At 42.4% G+C, this 23,089-nt stretch overlaps 3 protein-coding genes across 9 annotated transcripts in view; 2 read left to right on the top strand and 1 right to left on the bottom strand.

Annotated features, from left to right (window-relative positions):
• The first annotated feature begins 446 nt into the window (after positions 1-446).
• BBOF1 (basal body orientation factor 1) lies at positions 447-4,890 on the top strand. The gene is given in 4 exon segments (XM_048308305.1): positions 447-715; positions 887-1,184; positions 1,186-1,328; positions 1,812-4,890. Coding segments are annotated over 4 exon segments (561 nt in total). The 5' UTR covers positions 447-710; the 3' UTR covers positions 1,927-4,890.
• On the bottom strand, positions 4,679-15,184 carry ALDH6A1 (aldehyde dehydrogenase 6 family member A1). 2 transcript variants are annotated; one of them, XM_048308298.1, is made up of 12 exons: positions 15,085-15,184; positions 14,845-14,901; positions 12,684-12,758; positions 11,147-11,308; positions 10,485-10,563; positions 9,630-9,932; positions 8,797-8,918; positions 8,363-8,552; positions 7,478-7,659; positions 6,887-7,066; positions 6,597-6,695; positions 4,679-6,193 (listed from the first exon to the last, which is right to left on the bottom strand). In XM_048308298.1, exons 1-12 carry the CDS (start codon positions 15,145-15,147, stop codon positions 6,089-6,091), a joined length of 1,617 nt encoding a protein of 538 aa, XP_048164255.1. In that variant the 5' UTR covers positions 15,148-15,184; the 3' UTR covers positions 4,679-6,088. The 2 variants fall into 2 exon arrangements, with proteins under 2 accessions (XP_048164255.1, XP_048164256.1); XM_048308299.1 differs by lacking the exon at positions 6,597-6,695.
• A 192-nt stretch (positions 15,185-15,376) lies between these two features.
• LIN52 (lin-52 DREAM MuvB core complex component) overlaps positions 15,377-23,089 on the top strand; it is a 41,701-nt gene continuing 33,988 nt past the window's right edge. For 3 of the 6 annotated variants that reach the window (XM_048305887.1, XM_048305891.1, XM_048305892.1), the window contains exons 1-5: positions 15,377-15,487; positions 15,570-15,644; positions 15,829-15,866; positions 16,336-16,402; positions 17,416-17,499. In XM_048305887.1, the coding sequence (XP_048161844.1) occupies positions 15,469-15,487; positions 15,570-15,644; positions 15,829-15,866; positions 16,336-16,402; positions 17,416-17,499 (283 nt within the window). In that variant the 5' untranslated portion in view covers positions 15,377-15,468. The other 3 variants (XM_048305888.1, XM_048305889.1, XM_048305886.1) reach the window with 3 other exon arrangements.

Below are 23,089 nucleotides of genomic sequence, written 5' to 3'. Positions count from 1 at the left end.
CGCGCGCCGTGCGGCCTCCGCGGGAACGGGCGTCTCTCCCGCCGGGCCCCGACACCGCTCCCGGCGCGCAGCCATCGGCGGCACGGCTCCCGATGGCGGGGCCGGCGCTGTCGCCGCCGGCGGGCGTGGGCGGGACGGCACGAGCTCCCCCCTGGCACGAGCCCGTCCCGCCGGGGCCGTGTGGGGCGGCAGCGCCCCCCGCGGGCGGGAAGGCGCGTGGCGGGCCGGGCTGCCGGGACGAACGCTCGTGCCCTCCCTGCCTGCCGCCCGCGCCCTCCCGCGGGAATTCGGCGGCCGGTGTTGGTGCCTCGACCCCTTCGCGAGGGACAGCTGAACACCGAGCGAGCCCGGCGGAGAGGCGCGGCAGTGGCCGGGGTCTTCAGCACGTGACAGCACGGAGAGGCTGAAGCGCTTGTTCAGCTCGAAAAAAGGGAAAGCTGGTAGGGAATCTGCTGGGTTTGGCTGCATAGAGAAAACGGAGCCAAACTCTACTCGGAACACAATGAAAAAGGAGCCCTATGCTGTGGCTCCCATTTGCTCTATCACAAATTCTTTCATTTCACCCCTATTCCTACTCTTCGAAATCTAAGTACCAAGCAAACCCCTTTTACAGTTAGAAAAAAACCCTGAAAATGGAAGTGAAAGTTCAATTACTTTAGCATCGTATTTATTGAATAAAAAGATACAAAGCTCTGATCCCCAGGACATTGATGAGGTCAGTTGGTAGGAGACTATTTTCTTGCTTATGTCCCAGTGCTTGCTTTCAGCTTATCTAGTGTAAAAGATCTTACTTGGGCATTTTTCCAGCTGGCGTATTTTCTTTCTTTCATATTTTCCAGCTGGCGTATCTATCTGTTATTTTTTCTCCTTTTCTGAACTTCCTCAGCACTGCACCACCATCTGTAACCAGACATCTGCAGTATAAAGTGGAAACACTGGAAATGGCCCTACGGCACGTGACCAGAAAATCTGTGAGAGAAACTGTGAAAACACAGCGCCAACCAAGTATGATGGAGATCGAAAAACTGCAGCAACTACTAGAAATGAAGGATTGAGAGATGCACTGAGTAAAGAACGTAGCCCAGAATATCTTAAATGACGGGATTGAGGTGGAAAGGTTCTATATAGATGCTCTGTAACATGTGAATCTGGAGATCATATCCAGTAGAAAGCATTAAAAGGAAAAAGGCCCAAACTGTCTGTAACAGAAAAACTGTGGAGGCATGTGCAGGGAAAGAAAAATTTCTTCAAACCAACACATTGAAAAGCAACATAAATAGCACAAATAATGTGCACAGAGACCTAGAGGAAGCAAATAAATGCTATTGGTATGGAAACATTGAAAACTAGTCGCTATCTTCCTAGATAGACACCTAAAAAATCCTTTGCCTGATAATATTTTTTGGATTTGGAATACTTATGGAGACTTCTCGAGTGAGAACAACTGTATGAGTTGCAGTATCCTATAAATTAGTAATGACTTTGTGGGCACCTAATTTCAACGAGATTATAACTTTTGGGTCATTATTTCTATGGATTAAACTAAAGGTAAACTCAAAAGAGTTCTTTGCATATTCTGCCATGTCCTATGGAATTTGATAGAGAACTTCCAGTATAGATGTGCTTCTGTAGTTTTATTTTAATAATTATTATTGCTTCTTTTTTATTTTATAGGCTTTGCTTTTTCTGGCATTGCTCTTTCACTTTTTACTCATTCCACTGAGCTAACACTGTTTTACATATACAGAATCCATGAGTGATATGTCTTTGAAATTTTCTTCTAATACACTGATCTTTTCCATGTTTTTCAGGAGAAAATAAAAAAAACATTTTGAAAAACTGGATATCAGTAAGTTGACATGGGAACAAAAAGAATGTGTTCTGCAATTGCTTTTTTTCCAAATGAATGGCACAAATCCATGGTAATCTTTTATTTCTTCAGTAGGTGGATGCTGAACAAGGCTGGTTACTCCAGGCCAGGGGATTCCAATAAGTTCTGAATCTAACAAAAGAATCTAGCTGTGGCTTGGTGTGAGGTACTTTAAGTTTTTGAAAAAGTTGATATACTATATACTGATTTTGTACATGCACTAGACTATACTGCTAGATCTTTGTGTACTGTGTCAGAAGAAAAACCTGTGGAAGTAAATTTTGGCATTGCTAAGGTCAAGAGTATAAGTCAGGAGAATTAACTTTGCTCAGTGCAGTGGGATTTATTTTGTTCAGTCATTAATGGATCTCTATCCATCTTTACCAAACGAGTAAATAATGTCTGTTGTGACAATAGCACTCCCCATGCATATTTCCTTATAGTAAGAGTATTGTAAAGCAAACTTCCCAGTATTAGAAAGTACAAATAGCCACAGCCAGATTATGAAAAGTTTACTTACTCTATGGTTCATTGCTCTCTGCATAAGAAATGTGGGAGCATGACTTTAGAGATATCTAAAATATAGCTTACACTGGAAATTCAAAGTTCAAGCAGAATTAAGTAGATTATAAGCTGTGAACTGGGACATAAGATCTATAATAGTGTATCTATATGCACATGAATGTTTGTGTGACAAGAGTGAGGAATTTTTTATTTATTTTAAAATCTGTTGTTGTGTTGATCTTTCAGCAGCAGGCATTTAGACTCAGTTTTCATGGGAAAAAAAAAGTCTCATGACCCCCTAAAGCCTTCTCTTATTGAAAAGCAGCTTTATATTTTCTGGAGGATGCTCTTGTGAAAGTCCATTGTCATACAGGGAGACACATTTTCAGCTAGCCACAGTGAGTTTTGATTAAAAAGGCAAAATCTATGCAGCTGATGTTGCGTTCAGTATAGAATCAGGGAGGGTGGACCATGATGAAGACTCATATGCCTGATTTTCAGATACCAACTCAGATACAACTTTATTGCTAATTATAACACTCCAAGGCAAGCAATGTCAGCTTACCCTGGAGGAATACACAGGGTGGGGTTCTGGCATGCACGGCTTGTCAGATGTGAGGCAGTCAAGCACACAAGCCAAAATGTAATACTCAGACATCAAATTACCAGATAAAGTTCATAAGCAGGAGCCCTGGAGGCATTTATACATAAAGATATAGAAAGATGTGAGACACTTCCTTTGGAAAGGTAGGCTGCCACTTTCCAAAATGGAAGTGGAAGTGGATTGGAGCCTTTTTTTGACACAGACAGAAAAAAAACCCCTAGGAGTGGAAGTCACAGGGCCAAATTGTTAGAGGTGGTTAAGCCATTTTAAAACAATTTTTGGTCTTAAGAGTATTAAATAGCTTTTAGAATCTACATTTCAGTGCCTTCTAGGCAAGAAACTATTTTTAATAGTATTCAAAGGGTTGACTATGAAATTGTATTTTAATAGTCTAAAGAAATTTATTATGAGATACTTTAGATTATACTTTTGTGTAACATAGAAGATACATTATTTAGCTTATTTTTATGTCAAATATTAAATAATAAAGGAGAATAAGCAGATGAGTGGAAAGCAGTAACAGCAGTGAGATGAGGCAGGTAAATCACAATCAAATAGCATCTGCAGCTTGATATAAAAAGGTAGTTCATTATTAAAAAAGGAATGTACAAGATTTGTATTTCTAGTACAATTATTTAAAACTATTCACGTAAAAATGTTGTTGGAAATATGGATAATTAGAAAAGATGTTTGCACAAAAAGATCATGCAGGTGTCTAAAATATATCTGGAGAAAGTGCAGGGGTAGTCCTGCAATTCTTCAGGGATCAGGTAACCTTGATAATAGACTGCTTTTGTTACAGGAGAGGATGGATTTTAGAATTTCTAAAGGAAAGATATAATGGGTTTTAATAGGACAACAGAAAAGTCAGAATAGCAATACTGATTAGGGAGAAAATTAAGGCATTTTGAAAGTAAATTACTGTAGACAGTATTAGAGGCTGTTAATTAGTATTTCTTTCCTAGGTGCTTGAGTGAATGCCAATGTCTTAATGGTAATTTACCTAGAATATTTTACCTTTGCAACACAGAAAATACTTCTCCCAACCTAATATTTATTACACAGCAGGCCACATTATCGGATTCATCATCTTCTGCAGTGATCCTTCCACATATTCAGATGTTAACACCATAGGGCAAATACGGCAGCTGTACACTTCCCATGAACAGCAGCCAGCAATTAGCAACTCATCTGCACTATTTATTTTGAAAGTTAGCTTCTGACTAAGGCTGTGAGTTCGAGATCCCCTGTCTGTTGCACTGCTGCTTTGACTGTGTGTTTGAAATCCATCTGAAATATACTTATTTTTCTCCTTCTTAAAGAACTTATTCTTGCCCAAGCCAGGACCTTGCAAGACCCTGTAAAAAACACTAGGATTTGGACTAGTGGTTAGAACCCTGTGTATAAAGAGTTGGTACAACTTGGTGAAGATATATTTTCATTTTGTAATAAAACCATTCACGTGAAGCTGAAGAGATTCTGTGATCAACTTATGTGTACATGGAAACAGAAACAAGGCATTCCTTGAAATGCTGTGTGAGGAAATCGATACAGACATCCCTGAAATACTGAAAAAGGAAGATGTATACGTGGGTTACAAGAGTTGCAGACTCTTGTAACCCCTCCCTGTGAAGAGGGGAATAAAATCAACATCACACCTACATAAGGTCTTGCCAAGGAACAGTCATAGTCTGCAGAAATATATTAGAATGTTTTTAATTCACAATCAAATTGCAAGGTGAGAATTTCCCTCTAGTGTATAAGATGAAAAAACAAGATACAAACATTAGTGAATGCACAGCAATTGCACTAATACAGAGCTGTCAGGTACAAGGCATCTTTACCAGAAGGCAGGATACGAAGTGTTCACATTCAGATTGTTTAATTAGAACAAGTAATGGTTACAATCATTAGAAGAATATTATTTTCCATGAGTGCTTGAGTGAGATCCCTGCAGATCCTTCATGGCTGCATCATCTTTCAAGAACCAGAAATAAAAATATAGGTTCTCCAGCTCCAAATGCACAGATTCCTAAAACCAGGGTATATATACTAAGCCTTACTCTTCTTTAGCAATAGGAACTTGCAGTCCCAAGAGTACATGACTGTGTTTCAGCAAATGTGACAAGGAGTCAATCAATCAACATAAGAAATACAGCTACAATCAGGAAAGGAAAACAACAGACAAGGCCTGGCTACTTTGTGATTAAAAAATGTTTCTTTCTTCCTACTGACCTCTACTTGCACTTCATTTTATTCAGACCTACATGATGCTGTGACACAAAGATACATATACATGGTTATGTTTCTGCTTCCCCAGTTTCATAATGTTACAGGACGTGTAGGCTTGTATCTGTTAGCACAGTGAAAAGGCACCAAACAACTTTCAGGTATAATGGAATTGCTGACAAGCTTGAGCATACAAGCCACAGACAGAACAGGAACAGAAGTTTTCAAGCTGTCAGAGGCACAGTGAAGGTCACTGTACCATACAGAAATTTCTTTCATCCTCAGACAAGCAATCAAATATGCCTTCCTGAAAAACCTGTACAAAGCTATTTCCCAGTGTTTTGGAAACTGCTCGACAGGTGAAAGACTGACAACTTGCTGTCTTCATCATATGTAAAGTCACTTCTATGAGACACCCAAGGTGTCCCAGTTATGTCACTCAAAATGACTACACATCTTTGAGTAAGGTGAATTCAGAATCTTAATATGCAAGATAAAGAGGTAAATAAACCTGCTACAAGATGTAGCCAGGAGTGAGTCACTAAGGCTAAAGATACTGAAGTGAAAACCAGAGTAATGTTCAAGTTCATAGGGTCTGGAAAGAAACACAAATTAGAGCCAATCTCACTGGCTGCCCTTTCAGTTAGATAAGGCTGTTTAGCCTGTGATAGGTTGTAGGGAAAAATTAGTTCAGCTAGCCAAAAGAACACTGATAGAAACAGAAAATCCAGACTGTGAGTCACATGAGCCTGCCTGATCTGCACAGAAATCCTTGAGACAAAGGAGCTTTCTATTCATTCCCAACTAAAGGGTGATAGTCAGGACAAAGCTGGAAAGTGCAGCATAGAAGGGCACCAGGAACAGCATCTGCAAAGGCTGATTTAGTTTCCCATAGTTGGCATAATCACAGCAGGCTTGGCAATGGTGGCATCTTCCTCTTTCCATTGAGAAATGATCGTTTTCAGCTGTGTATAGAACTGCACTCCCTGGAGGAAAGCAGAGATCCACAGATAAGATATTTGGCCTCAGGTTTACGCTAGTGGTATATCAAACAGTTTCTGCTTTATCTACACAGGATTGAGTTTTCTTCTGTGGAAACAATTCTTGTCAGCCTGTTCTTTTTACCAGTTCCACAAAGATTCTGATTCTGTGAGAAAGCTTGCTAGTTATTGCTCTCTTCTCAAATCTCCTAAAAAGAGTTGCATTTTTATACTGAAGGGAAAAAGAATGAGGACTTGGCTATCTATGATTGTGACATGCATCTAGTTTTCAGTTTCCTGGTTGTAATGACATCCTCACTAATGAGGTCTAATGACCGTCTCCCCATTGCCATTTATAACATGATTTATCACAATTCAACCCAATAGAGTACTCTAATCAGAAAGTTACCTGTTTGCCATAGAAATTGGTGTCCCCTCTGAAAGAAGCACGAGAGCCAGTGAAAGAGAACATGGGCAGAGGTACTGGGATTGGAACATTGACACCCACCTACACCAAAGGAAAGCCACCATATTAGTCACAAGAAGTAGCAGATTGCACAGCACTCTCCAAAAGCTTCTGATTTTGTTTCCTTATATCTGAGGCTGGGTACTGCTGGCTGAGAGGGCAGTGATTACAGCTGAATGGTTACCCACTGTAAATGGTGAAGGCTAAAAGCAACAATTCTAGCTGGAACATACCTGCCCCACATCTACTAAGTGAGAATACTTCCGAGCTGTGGCTCCATTGGTGGTGAAGATTGCAGTTCCATTCCCATAGGGGTTATTGTTCACCATCTCAATGGCATCATCCAAAGTGTCTGCTTCCAGCACCACTAGGACAGGCCCAAAGATTTCCTCCTTATAGCAAGTCATGTTTGGCTGCCAATACAAACAGCAGAAAAAGCAGCTTGTATAAAGGATATCATAAAAATATCCTAGTAAATAGGATGTAAGAAACACACATGCTATTAGTACTCATGATATTCCTAGGATTATTGATCATACTGCATCGCCACAGGCCATCCTTCAGGCCTGCTTACCTCTTCACCATTTCCCAAGCCCTGTCCTCTATCTAGTCCACTAAAGCAGGCACCACTTTTCATCTCCAGAGTGCTTTCTGCTTTTACTGCCTGCATTACAATGAGTACTTCATTGATACTGTGCAAGGGAAGGCTGAGCCATTTATGGCCTTTCTACCTGGTGCTCATTGATTACTGACTGATTTGGCTAACCCATTTTTCAGCTGACCCTGCAATATACACTAACAAGCACTGGTTTTGGTCATCTTACCTTGACTTTGGCAAGGATCGTTGGCCCAACAAAATTGCCATTTTCATAACCCTTCACTTTGACATTACGTCCATCCAGGAGAAGGCTGGCACCTTCTTTTACTCCTTTCTCAATCAGATTGCAAACCCGTTCCTTAGCTTGGGGACTGATTAGAGGCCCAAGATCTGCTCCAGGCTGGTCTCCTGTGAAGAGGGAGAGACACCAAGTTTTTAACTCTTGACAGCTTCCTCTTCATAGACATCTGGGAGATAACTGCACTGGCAGGAAAAATCTGAAAATCCTGATGTTTCTGAGACACAGAACAAAGATTTGAGACATTGATGAACAGGAATAATAGCCTGCAGCTTTCATAATCAACAAATAAGAGGAGTCATAAGCATAATTTTAGATCACCAGGAAGCCAAAATTCAACAACAGATTCTTCTCAGGAAGGAAGCTTTTCCCCTTTGCAGCACTTTATTGAATAGAAACAAAAGATAATTCCCCTAGAATTAATAACAGTCTAGCTTTTCCAAAGTACTTGTTTCCATTTTTCTTTTTTTATTGTATGCTTACTGCAAACTGGAAGGATCTTAAAATGAAGTTGCTATATAAATGGCAGATTTGAGTTAAACACAGGATATAACCTCAAATCTCCAGTTAAAACAAGACTGATCCTGTAAACATTGCATCACAGTCCCACCAGCAAGCTGAAAACATATTCCTACCTCTGCGTCTAGGGCTGGGTTTCCCAATCCAGACAATCTGCTAGGTCCAACCCCTACACATTAAACCTATGGTGCCAATAGCTCCAAGGGTCACAACACAGTATGGCAGATAAGCTGACCTAGAAAGCTGTGGTTGCACAGAAGTGAAGTACCTTGTAAAAATGATCACAGTCTGTACCTGCATTTACACGTAGATTTTTGGCTCTGTCCACAAGCTCTGGCAGCCATTTCTGAGCTTCTCCCACTAGAATTGCTGTAGACAGGGCCATGCAGCGTTGGCCAGCTGCTCCAAAAGCAGCTCCAACCAGCTGGTTCAAGGTGTTCTCTTTATTGGCATCAGGCATCACCACACCATGGTTCTTGGCTCCCTGAAATACAACACACACAGTCTCCCATTATTAACCACCCCAGACTGCTTCTTCTCTAGCCCTCTGGCAGTGACTTCTTATAGTAGCTATGACTGTTACCAACAGGCTGGCAAGAGAGCAGCCTTATCACTTAACTGTCAGCAGCAAAGTCAGCTTCTGCTGCTGAATGGCATGGTCTCTCTTAACATTCACAGGCAACAGAGGCAGTCTATGTGCTGAAGTGTGCTCCATTCAGAGACATTACCATGTTGGCCTGGACTCTCTTGCCATTCCGGGATCCTCTCTCATAGATGTACTCGCCAGCCTGATTAGATCCCACAAAGCTGATTGCTCTGATATCCGGATGGTCACAAATGAAATTCACAGCTTCGAATAGGAAATAATACATTATAAATGTGGTGCACAACTGCTTCCTTCTGTTCCCATCCCCACAGCACTAAATCTCTGTATCTTTCTTCTTATCAAAATTCTTGCCTCTGTTCTGCCTCTGTACATCTGAGTTCCCTGAAAGCCTGTCTGTGCATCTCTTCACTCACTTCTTAGCACACATACTCCTGCCCTGTCTCCATAGTCCTGGCTCTCTGACATCTCTTCATGCTTTGGGTATCTCCCAGGGTGTCTGAGCAATGCCAAAGTGAAGTTACTGTTCTCTATTTGTATCATCATGTCCTGAAGCTACTCGTGTGCTGTAAAAAATAGCAAGTTAGGAGCCAGAAAACTGGCATCCATTGTACATTCAGTGAGGCACTTAATTCTTGTTTAGGCTTCCTTGCGAAACCAAGATGATTTATCTACTTATTTCAGTTGCAGTTTAGGTTGCTAAATAGAGTTTGAGCACTTCCATGCCTTGGGAACTCTGACCCCAAGCCCCAAAATTTTGTCCACCATATCTCCTGAAAGATCTGGTGCAAGGTGTCAAGAGAATCTCCCACTCACCTTTCAGCTTCATCAATAGAGCTGAAGCATCTGTCCAAACCTATCTAACAGCAGCAGTCTCAGACTCTCCAAATGGTACCTCCCACTGAGCACACACCACAACACATGCACTCATCATCTCCCAGGAGGGGTTGTTATTACCTTCATGTTGTCCATGGATAATATTCAGGGTTCCATGGGGGGCACCAGCATCCTGAAACAGCTTGGCAAGGAACATTAGTGCTCCTGGTACACGCTCAGATGGTTTCATCAAGAAGGTGTTTCCACAAACCATAGCCATGGGGAACATCCAAAGAGGAATCATGGCTGGGAAGTTGAACGGTGCAATTCCAGCACACACGCCCAGAGGCAGGCGGTAGGTGTAAGTGTCCATGTCTTTAGTGATGGAGGGCATGGTCTCTCCAAGGATGAGGGATGTCACACTGCAAGCATGTTCAACCACCTCTGCGGCAGAAAGGGCAATACGCTGCTGGATGATCCGTTAACAATTAGTCCCCAAACTCTCTTTTCACTGCTGCCTTGACCCACCTCTTTCTTCCAGCCTCTTCTCCCACAACTTAAAACTCACTGTGCTCCAGAAAATCCCTTTGCTCTGCCAAGCATTGTGAGCAAATTATGAATGGATTCTCTCTTGACCACACTATACATCACTGTGATAAGAGCACAGACACAACAGCCCCAGTACAAAATGCACAGGTATAGTATTATTGTACCTCCTGGGACTCAACTTCAGACAGAGGGGAGAAGTCCTTATTCCTTTTTAGTAATTTGTAGTCACTCCTAGAAAAACAACTAACAACTCTAACAACTTGGAAGTGATTTAATGATACTCTATCTAAGGAAATTCTTCAGCTTAGAGTTACAATTGATGCTTTTCTTTGAGTAGGGGGCTATAAAGGGAGCAACATGTACAGAGCAATCAGTTGCTCAGGAGACCTCATCCCTTCCTGTGGGTTCTCAAACCCTCTTTTTTAACAGGAGGAGCCAGTAGCTTACGGAGGCCTCGAAACACATCTCCCTCAGCATCAGCCAGGGTCTTCCCTTGCTCAAAGGTGATGAGTTTGGAAATTTCTTTCTGAAAATGGAAAACACAGGGTTTATGAATGTTAGAAAAGTGCCCACCCATGAAATAGAGTGCAAGGATAAGACAGAATTAACAGGGAGTTGAACATCACAGTGAATAGACTGGACAGAACCCAGAAAAGCCTATACTGACTGATTTGCTCCTTGTAGACAAGAAGCCAATAACCCACACAGGTGACATTTTAGAAGAAATCATCCTAGGATTGGCTTGTACTCTTAATGCTTTCAGGTATGACACCACATACACACCAAAAAAGCAATCAAGCAAACCCAAAAACATAGTAACATACTTGTTTTCATCAACTTGCACATGTTCTATCAAGGCTCAAAGTTCCTTTTGCGGTCTCTTGGTAAAGTGACAAATTCAGAATAATATTCCCTAAGAAGCGCTGCCTCTCTGTTACCATTTGATGGGAAGTGTTTTGCTGCACCTCTCGACACTGTCTCAGTTGGCTCCTCGATCATGGCAATGTCTCATCAAGAACTCTGTCAACCCCAAGTCTCTTAATTTAGTTCCTAAAGTCAGCTGCAATGCAATCAGCCACAGCCATTCACACGCAGCCATGGTGTCTCACCAGATTGTCTTTGATGAGTTGTTGATAACGCAGAAAGATTTGCTGGCGACTCAAAACAGATGTTTCTGACCAGTTCCAAAAAGCCTTTTTGCAAGAAGCCACAGCTGCCTCCATCTCACTGGCTGTGGCTTTCGGTACACGGCCAACCACCTCATTTGTGGCCTGAAAGAAAAAACAAATTGCATCAAAACTCAACTTTTCCCATCTGTCCCCACCAACCATTCAAGAGTCCTTTCACAGCACACACCTAATATTCTTGTTCTACAAGGAGTTGTACTTCTGAGGGCAGAGCACAAAGGAGACACCTTCCTTGATGGCACACAAAAGGCCTGAGCTACAACTGGAGTAGTTCTGAAAACCTGCACTCCAAATATCTCAAATTAGGCACTCAGAAAACTGCAAATGCAGTACCTATTTCCAAGCTGAAGTAACTTGTCTACCTTGAAACTTCTAGAGAGTATAAGGCAAAAGTTTCTGTGGGCTGTGGTCTTTTCCCTCTCCATCGTCTTGGTTCATCTGGCTGTCCCTCTTGCACATTAAATGAAGCAATATTCCTTTGGGAAAAGCAGTACATGAGTGTGCAATTGGCATTGATGTTAGCTTACCTATACCCCTAGGCCAAAGTATTATATTTACAAGCAACCTTAGTTCTACAGTATTTTAACTTCAAGCTTGTTGCCAGTTTAACATCCTTCTAATGTTGTCTTAAAAATTAAATCTGCTTTGACAAGACAAAAATTAAAGATATATCACTAAGAGAAAAACTATTCAAAACAAGAGGAAGAAAATTAAACTAGAACACGGGTTGCTATGTAGAGACCAAATGAGCTTCATGAACATGGCTTGCTGCTCTGATCATTTCCACAAAGCAAATGAAAATAGAGCTTTACAGAGAAGATTTAGAAAATGTTGTTTAAATGCTTACTAGGGAGGTCAGGAGGGTCAGACTTCTGAGTGCAACCTCATTTCCATTTGTCTTTGGTGGAGTACATAGACAAGTACAAGTGCTACTAATCTACGATATTTTGCACTGCATAGCATCCAACTTCTGACTTCTCTGTGATTATTTTGGACCACAGATAGAAGCTCTCTGAAAGGAGAGGAGCTTCAGCTGTCAGAGTTTTTCACCTTTGTACTCTGAGAGTAATATCAGTCTCTATCAGGATTTCACATTCAGCTGGCATCAAATCACACCCAGTTCATTTCATATACAGGGTGAAAGACACCCTTCAGAAATTTGACATACTCATCACAGAGCCTTTCTTTGAGAAAAAAAAAAAAGTAACCAGAGTTTAAGCTTCCTTTCTGGAGATCAAAGATTTCCTATATGAGGGAGGTAAAGGAGATAGTAACTTTTCTGAGACTGACATTTCATGGGAAAAGGAAGCTGAGAAGCTGTAGTCTACCTTAAGATCCAAGTCTAAACCTTTCTCAAGCAACATATGTACACTTCCCTTCTGCCACATCCCTGAAGAGAGGCACGGACCTTTGTGGCACAGTGATCACTATTTATATAAACTGAGACCATTTCACTTACCGGATTGTGGATATCAATCCATTCAGTAGTTTTGGACTCAATAAACTTCCCATCAATGAAGAGTTTGGTTGTTGGCTGTGGAGGTCAAAACACTGGACAGTGAGTTATTTTTGTTTCAATGTTCCTAAATACCAGTGTGCCTTCATCATTTACTGCTATGTGAACCATTAGAGAGTCTAGATCTAGTCTTCACGGCAAGACCTAGTTAACTGCTCTCTGCCCCATTTTTCCCTCACTTTACACCAAAATAGCCAAAATTCATTCTAAAAGCAGTTGTAGAAAAAATACATTCCTATGCTTGTGTTCAGAGTTATTTCAATCTATTTAATCAAAACCTGAAAAACTGCCACTCTTAAATGTTCAGAAGAAACAGTTAATAATTCACCTAGTGGGAATTCTGTGAACCCAGTGCAGATTGTGCCACTGTCCTATGTGCCTCCTTCCCATCAAGCCACTAAGCAGGTTCATCTTTCCAGTTCAAGCAGAAAATTGGACTTTCCCCACCCCCCTGCTTGGTCTTGCAACTAAGAGCAAGGAACCTGCATCTGTGGAGTTCACCATGACTGTCCTGGCTGGCAGCATACAGTCACAATCAAACAAAACCTTCCCACTCAGATGCAGAGGAGGGACGAGGAAAGTTTGGAATATGGGGTTCAGGCAAACATTGAACAGAACAGAAAGCAGAGGTAGAAGCTATCATTAGCACTAGATAGGCAACAAAACTGTACCATGCAGGAAAACAGATTGTGACTGTATAATATAAATTAAGAAACTAGAAAAGAGGAATTGACATTGGGAGGTAAGGAGAGAACTAGGAGCAATCAAGAACCAGTTAATCATGACACATGACTTGGGGAGAACAGGTAGGAGAAAGGGGAAATAGATCTGTTGTATGAATAACAGAATGGGACAGATCAATAGAACTGGGATATAAACCCAAATATATTGGAAAACTGAAGAAATTATGATGTGGAATTATGAAAGGGAGATGAGGACTTGGATGCTATCCAAGGTGTAATGAAGGGAAAGAGATCAGAGGAAGAATTAGGAATATAAATGGTATTGGGTAGACAAGTAATGACAGTGAAAAGTGGATGAAAATGAAAAAAAATGAACAGCAATGTTAGTTGGAACAAACTGAGAAAGCTTGGAGATGAGAAAGCTAGGACAAGAACTGTAAAATAAGTCTGTTAATGGACAAGCAAGACCTACTGATTTGGAAAGCAACACTAGGAGAGAATTAAAAAGTTGCAGATGATTATGTAGCTGGAATCACACTTGGGGAAGCGAGGCAGAAATCTGTGCCTACGAAAACACAATCTCCTCTAGAACCCGGAAGGAAGCACAGGAAATCTGAGTCCCTTGACTGAGTTCCTTGACTGTCAGAAAAGCTGCTGGTCTAAAGAATGACAAACTCCTACGGCTATCAATCACTCCATTAGCCCCAGTGCCGCGTATCTGCAATGGAGCTACAAGCTCCAGTGCTTTCTTACCCACATGGACTTCGGCACAATGGAGTTCATGTTTTTTTCAAATTGCTTCAAAAGGGTATCTCAAAAATTGCACATGCAACAAAAAATATTTTAAGCAAGCCAGGAAATGCTGAATTAAGATTAACTACACTTTTTCCCCAAGATCGCCACCTTTTTTTCTGTAGAGAATGCACCTGCTGTGAAAACATGGACGGTAGTAAAGCAGACTCTTTGTGGAATCCTGCTTTGGAGTTTGGAGAATGTGCAGCCATGGACAGCGGAGGAAAAAAGGCAGTACAGCAACTAAAGCTGTTCGATATTGTCCGAAGGAAACCAGATCCTCTCTCTGTCGCAAACAGATGCCATGAGGCCAGTCCGGAGCCACCAGGAGTAACGCGAGGTGACTCCCTGACCGGCCACACCGCGAGCTGCGGCAGGAGCTGCCCGGGCTCAGCTCCGGAGTCTGACAAATCGGACATGGAACTATTTTCCGTCCCTCCCGTCGAACACGGGGGCAGTGCCGATGTTTGTTCCACCGGACCCACCGGGGTTCCAGCCGAGCCGGCGGGAACGGCTTTAGCAGAGCAGACCCGAGGGAAGTGTCGGGCGGGCAGCGGCGGCAGCGCCCGGGGCTCTCCCGCGCCTCCCTCCCCCGCCCACCGGCTCCGCTCCGCGGGACGGGCACTCACCACCGAGGAAGAGAAGGACGCGGCGACTGACGTGATCCAAGGGGCTGTCCGCGGCAGCTGGACGGGGGGGAAGCACAGACCACCTCAGGGCGGGTCAGGCGGCACCTCCCCCCGACCCCCCTTCGGCCGCTCCCCGCCCGGGACCGGCCTCCCCGCGGGGTCCCGGGGCCAGGTGAGCCGCGACCCCCCTATTCCCCCCGAGCCGCGGGAGCCGCCGCGGGCCAGGGGCGGCCGCCTCACCCTGAGCGCCACGCGGCGCCGCCCGCCCCACGCTCCGCGCACCGCCGCCGCCGCCGCCGCCATCCCGGCCGAGGGTCGCTGCTCCGCGGCCCCCGACGGCGCCCCCCGCCCCGCCCCACCTCAGGCCCCGCCCCCGCGCGGCTCGCGGCCAATCGCCGCCAGCAACCGCTCCGGCCACGCCCGCTTCTGCCCCCGCCCCCCGTGCCGGGCCGCGGATTGGCGCAGAGAGCCCAGCCGCCCTCCGAGCGCCACCGCCCGGCCCGGCCCGGCCCCGCCCGGCGGCGGCCGCGGGAGAGGCTCGTGGGGCTCGGGGGCGGGGTTTGTGTTTCCGCTCGCTCTCGGCAGCGGCGGCGAAGGCGCGGGGAGTCACGTGAGGCTTGTGCGATGGCGGCTCCCGCGGACGGTGAGGCGGGAGGGCCGGGAGGCACTGCCGCTCCCCCGCGCCGCTCCCCCGCCCTCCTCCCCTCACCCCCTCTTTGTTGCAGGCGCCGACCTGGAGGCCTCGCTGCTGAGCTTCGAGAAGCTGGACCGCGCCTCCCCGGACCTGTGGCCCGAGCAGCGTAAGTCCGGCGGGCCCTCGGCCCCGAGTCTGACACCTCGGGGTGGGGTGGGGTGGGGAGAGCTCGGGCCGGGTCCACCGGGGGCAGCTGCACCGGCTAGGCCGGGCCCGCCGGGGCCGGGCGGGGTGGCGGTGCTGCCCGCAGAAGCGCGAAGCCCCCTCCAACCTCCGCTTTCTCTTCCCAGTGCCCGGGGTTGCCGAGTTCGCCGCCTCCTTCAAAAGCGTGAGTGAGCGTTGCTTTGCCTTTCGCGTTTCCGCCTTCCGTGTGATGGTAGACCTGCGGGTTCTCTTGCGGGCTTTACATCTTCGTTCTATGAACCGTATCTCAGTTATAACTCCAGTATATACTACAATAAACCTTTTGGTTTTAATGTGTCTTTTATATATGTGTTTCTTTTTTATACCTTATGCAGTTTACTGTGAATGAGAATTATACTTTGGAAGAAATAAAAGGTTTTGAACTTCAGAAAATCCTATTTTTCATACTGATTTTTGGCTTGTGGATGGTAGTATGCTGTTTTTAACTCTAAAATGTCCAGGAAAAAACAAGATTAAACATGAAAGTATCTTAATGGAGCACACTCATGTTTTTGCTGTCAGTGTAACTTGATTTCAATACAGATTGTACTTCATTATACAATTCTAAAAATAGGCTTTTCTGAATATGAACTTTTTATTTTTTTTTATAACAGCCCATTACAAGTTCTCCTCCCAAGTGGATGGCTGAATTAGAAAATGATGATATTGATATGTTGAAGGGTGAGTATGAGTATTGCGGGCATGAATTGAGGTTGCCAAAGCAGATGGGAATTCAGTACTTACTTAAGAGGCTTAAAACACTTGTTCTTTAAATGTTCTGGTGGTGGCCCTGTGGCCTGAGATCTCTAGCCATCATATCTGCAGAATCTCCAACTCAGAAGTCTCTTTATCTTGTTAATGATAGACATTTTCATTAAACCGGTTATTGCCAAGAGCCTATCCAGGTGTCAGTGGCAGGCTGATTTTTCAAAACAAGCAGTGTAACATTGTATATATTTCAGTCACCTCAGTTAGCCATTTTTATCACTGTATTAGTATAGGGAGTGTCTCCTGTGTTTTGAGAAGTAGCATGAATTTTTTGGAGGAGCTCGGCTGATCAGTTGGTGAGTACCTTAGACTTGTTGATTGACTTGTTCAAAGATGCTCTATGTGGGTGTCTTCCGTCACAGATCCAGGAGCTCTAATGCAATGGTGAGGCTGTATAGGCAAGTTACAGAAGGATTAGCTAGCATGTCCACTTTTTGTATGTTGCAGCTGTTAGTTTGCAGTAAACATCCTTCAGCATGCTCTGCCTCTCATGAATTCCACATGGTGATGTGTGATTGTGTCACAGTGATGTCACAGTTACAAAGTGAAAGTGAGATGGATTAACTCTGACTTGCTGCAAGAAATGTGCTTAACCTTAGATTATTAATGTAAAATAAGTCCATTCCCTTGCATACTTTTTAATAGCTTGTTCATGTTGCAATGTGAACTTAAAAGAACTTCCAAAGTATGGGTCAAATTACTCTTTGCAATGATGGCAAATTAAAGCATGAACTGGAGTCATGGCTGTCTTTCTCCTTATGTTAAAATTAGGAGTGGAGTCAGCTTGAATTTGAACATACGCTGTTCACTGAAATAGATCCTGACAGAAGTATGGCTTGAAAGTCCTCTGTGAAGTACTAAACAGGTGAACTGTCGCTGGAGGACTACAGACAGTGTTAAAATTCACCTTCTTCTCTCTTTTTAAGAGCTGGGGAGCCTCACTACAGCTAACCTGATGGAAAAAGTTCGTGGCCTGCAGAACCTGGCTTATCAGCTGGGACTGGATGAATGTAAGTGCTGTACACAGATGTGACTAACTACACTGCAAATCTTTCCACTAAAGCATGTGCTTGTGCATTTGTAGCTGGAAAAGTGTGTTGGCAGATTTGGCAAGTGTTTGACAGTTGGTGACCTCCTGCACCAAGATGAGAGAACGAGCTTACATCTCCAACTTACAGCCTACCTGCGTGGGGGAAGCATGTATGCCAGTCTGGTGTTGCACAGTGGCAACAGGCTTCTGTTCCTGAGTTTAATGTTGTCTTACGTAAATCAGGTTACTTTGCTTAATTTCCCACTCAGATACTAAACCTGTTTCTCAGAATACTTGTGGCAGTACTTCTCTCAAATTTCATGCACTGCTGCCACAGTGAAACTTGCACTTGTGTATAGGATTCTCCTGTCACTTTGTGTTCATACTGTTTTCTGCTTCTGTAGCTGTTACTTTTTCTACACTCAGTTGTGGCGGGAGGTGATGTCATTGAGCCATAAAGTTGACCTTCATCCCAATTGCAAACAGCCAACTCTTACTGTGGTTTTTTGAAGAAAGAGTTCCTTTCATTGTGTCCTTTAGGACTCTCTTGTTAACAGGTTGATCCAGCTTTGAGGATTTCAAAAGTATTGTGGAGTTGTTTTTAATGCTACCCATACATACCAACACATTTATTTTTTTTCTGTTTAGTTTTGCTTGAACAGAGACCTTGGTTGCAATTACTCTTGGGCTACACAAAGCACCAAAAATTTTAAGTCTTTCAACCTTCCTTTCAGTGGATAACACAGTAATAAAGCTTTAGAGTCTTTCTGACTGCAAACTTAGGATAGCCTAATGCATTCTTAATAACAAGTCATTACGCTTGTTTTAACATACCAAGTTAATTTTACTTTCAGTGCTAACATCTCTTAAGACTGTGTAAAGCATTTGGTGGAGTAAAAGTTAAAGTATAACAGTGTAAAACTGAGTCAAATGCAAAGATTGGCTGATGATTGGCTTTCTTAGTCAAGTTGTCAGCTCTGATGTCAGATCATGTTGTTCTGCTAAATGGACTTTAAGCAGAGCCTGAGTTGCAGTAAAGCTAGGGAGGTGTTTGTTTCCTTATTGCACGTGCAATAATTGTTGCATCTGTTTCCATTTATTTTTACTGAGAACAAGTGCATATGTAAAGAAGACAAAGTGAGGGAAAATTGAAATATGTGAGGCTCAACAGTTATAACTTAAGTCTTGAATTTTCAAGCTTTATGAAAGGTTTCCATACTTGTAACTTCTTGTCACTGAAGACAGTTTTTCTTTACACTGTAATCCATTGAATACTTTTTGTGTCATAATATACATTTATCTTTGGAAAATTTTTACCAAAAATTAGTCACAGAATTTGAACAGAAGCTGCTCAGGACTGTTTTTCCCAATACTGTCTTTAGGTTATTTTCTCTTACCGACTTGGATAAGTGAGAGAACAAGAAAAAAAATCAAAAGATCTGTTGGTTAAAGTTAAGGGAACTGTGGATTTGTCTTGGAGGTATTGGATGTGGTTATATCTTTGTGTATTGAAGTTTAGTAGTCCCCTCTTGACTTGGCTGGTTAATTGAAACTGGCTGTCAAAAGCAGGACGAAACCCGCTGCTGATCAGTCTCCTCTAGATGGCAGCATGAGGCTTCCCACTGAAGTCTTGCTGCTTTTCGTTTCATAAAACTCTTGACATTTCAGTCATGGTTTGAAGCTGTTCTTGCCAAGATTGTTTTTTGTGATGTATTTTCTCTTCAGAATGTGCACTGTCTTTTTTTATTTAGAGATAAAAATTGGATAGATATAGATATTTATTATGTATTAGATAGATATAGATATTTATTATGTATTTTCAGGTGTTTCATCGGTGCTGAATATGAAAGATAATTCTGCTTCATTGTATTAGCAACTTACTTTTCCTTACAACTCTTCTAGATCCCACCTAAAATCCTTTATATTTTCAAAGACTTTCATTTTCATCCAAGTTATTAATAAAATGCTGTGCAGGACCAGGGTGATTCCTGCAGCACTCCATGAAAAATGTATCTATTGAGTGACACTGCAATCATGTTGTGAGATGTGTTATTGCTATACCCTGTTCACAACATACTTTACGTCAATTTTGTATTAGAATTCATTAGGCAAAGTGCTGTGGGACTGGGTACCTTTTGAAAAGTTTATTTATTGAGGTACTATTGCAACAATAGCATTGAAATCTGAATAATTGATTTGACATGATGTAGTTTGATAAATTAATAATTGCTGGATTATATGCCTTGTTTCTTGAATTCATATGAACTCTCTTAGTATTTTGTCTATGTAAGTGAGCTTTCTTGACAAGTTTGGAAGAGGTGTATTGAATGTTTTGTCCATCTTCCTGGGACATCTGGATGGCTTTCATTTAGGAACAACTGAATACTGTTATCTGAATTCCACATTTTTATTATCTACAATTCCAGCTGTCCCTAACTTTTTGGCCATGGATTTCTCAGTTCCTCTTTTGGTTGTGCGCTTTTCACAGATTTCCTTTCTCTACAACTAACTTCCTCCCCTCTTTTTCCCATAGGGTTACCTTTACTTTCTGTAACCCTGGCTAGTTTGTTGACTGCCCATGCTTCTCTGAATCAATTTAGTTTGTCAACTTATAATTTAGCTTTTCTTTCCAGCTTGTTCTTCCTGGCATGCTAGTAGGTGGATTCTTGCTCAGAATATTCCTTGAAGAATATTCTTTCCCTCCTTGGCACAGAATTCACATCAAAGGATGACTTTCCTTGAATGAAACAGGATTTTTGTAGCATGAATTTTTTTTAATGTGTTTTTTTTTGTTTGTTTGGGGTTTTTTTGGGTTTTTTTAGTTTTTACTTTCCTCTTAAAGGATAGACTATCCTTTGGTCTCTTTTGTGTGTTTATTCTTTGCTAAAAGGTGATTCTGGAGTTCTCTAGAAACTTCCAGGATCAGGACCTTGTTTCAATAAAGTCTTTTAAAAATAAATTATTTTTCAGCACTTCTCAGGTTTCATCTTGTGTTTCCTTGCCTGCTTTTTAAGCTCTGTAAAATTCTACCTCATCCTTTTGCTTGTAGCTGCTTTCCTCTTTTTGCTTTGGTTCTTAGAATCACAGAAACATTTAGGCTGGAAAAGACCTCCAAGATCATGAAGTCCAACCTTGTTGCATTAGAGCTTCTATTTTCCTTCTGTTAATGAATTATTTTATTGGTTAGAATAATTGAAACCATTTTTAGTTTTGAAAGTCCTGCTTTGTGTCAATTTTACTCTTCCCGTTAACGTGGGTGTTTTAAGGGAGGAGGAGTTGGGCTCAATGAATACAGTGACTTCTAGTTGTTCATGTAGTTAGGGTGACTTTGGGAGGCATAGTAGCTCTTCTGAATGTGAGCTGCAGCCACTCAGTGAGTCTCATTTCTGAGTTTGGGGGAAAAAAAGTATAAAAGCCTTGTTATGAGCTTTCTTCCTCCCCTTTGTGTCCCTTAATTTTTCCACTTGCAAGCTTTGCTTGGAGTGGAGTAGTGAGCACTGCAGAGTGAGCAGACCCCAGTGAATGTGGCAAGCAAGAGGGAAATAGTTCTTTTTTGGGAACTCAGTCACAGACCCTGACTCAGTGTTTGTGGCCCACAAAGCAGCAAGTTTCAAAACACTTAATGTAAATAACTGCAAATTTAGATGTTGAAAGCATCTAAACATAAATTTACATCTAGATGTGAATTTAATGTAAAAAACTGCAAGCTCTGTTTTTGCACTGTATGACCCATTGCACCTTTTGGAGCCTCTGAGTCAAAGCTGACTTTAGAAGAATGTTGAAGTCTTGGTTTCATGAACTGGGAGCTCTGAGAAGTCCATGCATTTAAAGATATACCCTGTCATCCTTTGGGATATATGCATACAGAGAGATGAATCTGAGAAGTACATATACAGAAAAAAATGTTTTTCTTATAAAAAACTAAAAGTTTAGTTTTTTCCAAACTTCCAAAAAAACCCCTTATGTATAAAAGTAACCGATATGTAGGGTGGGAAAATGGGAAAAGCACTAAGTTGCTGAAGGAATGTGGTTGTCCAGGGACTTTGAAGGCCCTGCTATTGTTTCCCTGCAAATCTCTGATATTTTTTTAGATAACACCTGCTATACTTGTTCAGAAGTCCTGAAATGTAAATATTTATAGCTGGTATCACAGCCATGTTTATGAAATCTCACTGATGCCAGAGAGGTTATCTGGCTACTATGGTATCACAGTACAGCTTCAGTGATACTGTCAGTGCAAGACTTCCTGCAAAGTCTGTTATTTTTAAGCCCCAATATCTTTGTGAAGGTAATGGTGCCTTGGTGTTGTGTGTGCTTTAAATATTAGAAAATGTGAGATAACTGACCAAACAGATATTAATATAATTTATAATTTCCCTGTCAGTAATTTTTGCTAGTCTAATCTCTTGTGTTCGATTAAATTTTTATTTGGAGTTAAAGCTAGTTTGTGATTTCTTGCTGTAAAATTAGGAATGACTGTATTATCCAATGTCAAATCCTCATACTCTTTCAGGAGCAATGAGACAGTTCCCAAACATGCTCAACCAAGTCTCCTTATTTTTAGTTTCCCATGGTTTTGTGCATTCTGGCTTTCACTAGGTTCTAGCAACTTTGCTCCTATTTTCTTTGTAACGCTGATTTATTTTCCATATATGTTCAAGCAAATTAAGTACCAAGGGTGCAGTGGAAGAGCTGTTTAATCAAGGGCCCACAGATTAGACCTGGATGACCTGGGAGATTGCAGGTGAACAGCAAAAGGTTGGTCATCTTGTAGCACCAGACTGATAGAGGAAAAGCCAGCCCAGGTTTAGTCAGTGAGTGATGGTTTTCTTTCCTGTGAAGAATAAGTAAATGGCTAGGGTTTTTTGGTCTGGAGAGAAACAGCTGATGTAGTATGTGAAAAAGATCTGTAAAACATTAATGCAGAGGAAGTGTGAATGGGGAATGACTCTTCACTGTTTCTTACAGTGCAGGAGCCAGAGAGAATGAAAGAGACATGAAGAGATGCTTGTGTTGTGCATTAAAGTCAGAACACACCACCACTGGAGCTTGTGGGCATGGAATTTCTCACTATCTCAATAATGAGATAAATTATTGGAAGATAAATCCTTCAAGGGTGTCTGACTGCTGAGAAGTCCCCAGTGGCTTGGATACCTTGGGGATGCAGAAAGCAGAGAGAGAGATTACTATGCAGGTATAGCTATTACACTCTTCTATAAGTGTTTGCCATTGGCATGTGAGTCAGGGTGGTGGGTTGGAAAGACCTTTCATTTGACAATGGATATTTTTGTTTATTTATTTTAGTAATAGGCTAAACTGCCTGGTAGTTAAGCAACCACTACCAGAAGTCACTGAGGGGTCCCTGTAATGGACGGACTCTTCCAGAGGCAGCAAGAGATGGATGGGCACATGAATGAGGAACAACTACCTTGCTCCCAAGTTAAACTGTCCTTGGTTGTGAATTGTAGTCCTCAGCAGCCTCTGAGATTTCTGGAAAATCATAAAGGAGTCCTTCTGAACTCCAAGCTATGTACAGATCACTACTTTTCCTTAGATTGGTAGTCTTCAGT

This window comes from Corvus hawaiiensis, chromosome 6 (genome assembly GCF_020740725.1).
Source record: "Corvus hawaiiensis isolate bCorHaw1 chromosome 6, bCorHaw1.pri.cur, whole genome shotgun sequence".
Taxonomy (NCBI): domain Eukaryota; kingdom Metazoa; phylum Chordata; class Aves; order Passeriformes; family Corvidae; genus Corvus; species Corvus hawaiiensis.
This window is presented reverse-complemented; position numbering and strand designations above follow the sequence as displayed.

Excerpts from the sequence above, each read along its gene's own strand:
- ALDH6A1 (XM_048308298.1), bottom strand. The coding sequence starts at position 15,147 with ATGGCGGCGGCGGCGGCGGCGGTGCGCGGAGCGTGGGGCGGGCGGCGC. Across the intron at positions 8,919-9,629 it reads TATCCATGGACAACATGAAG|CTGTGAATTTCATTTGTGAC; the intron begins GTAATAACAACC and ends TCCTATTCGAAG. Across the intron at positions 7,660-8,362 it reads AAATCTACGTGTAAATGCAG|GAGACCAGCCTGGAGCAGAT; the intron begins GTACAGACTGTG and ends CCCTCTTCACAG.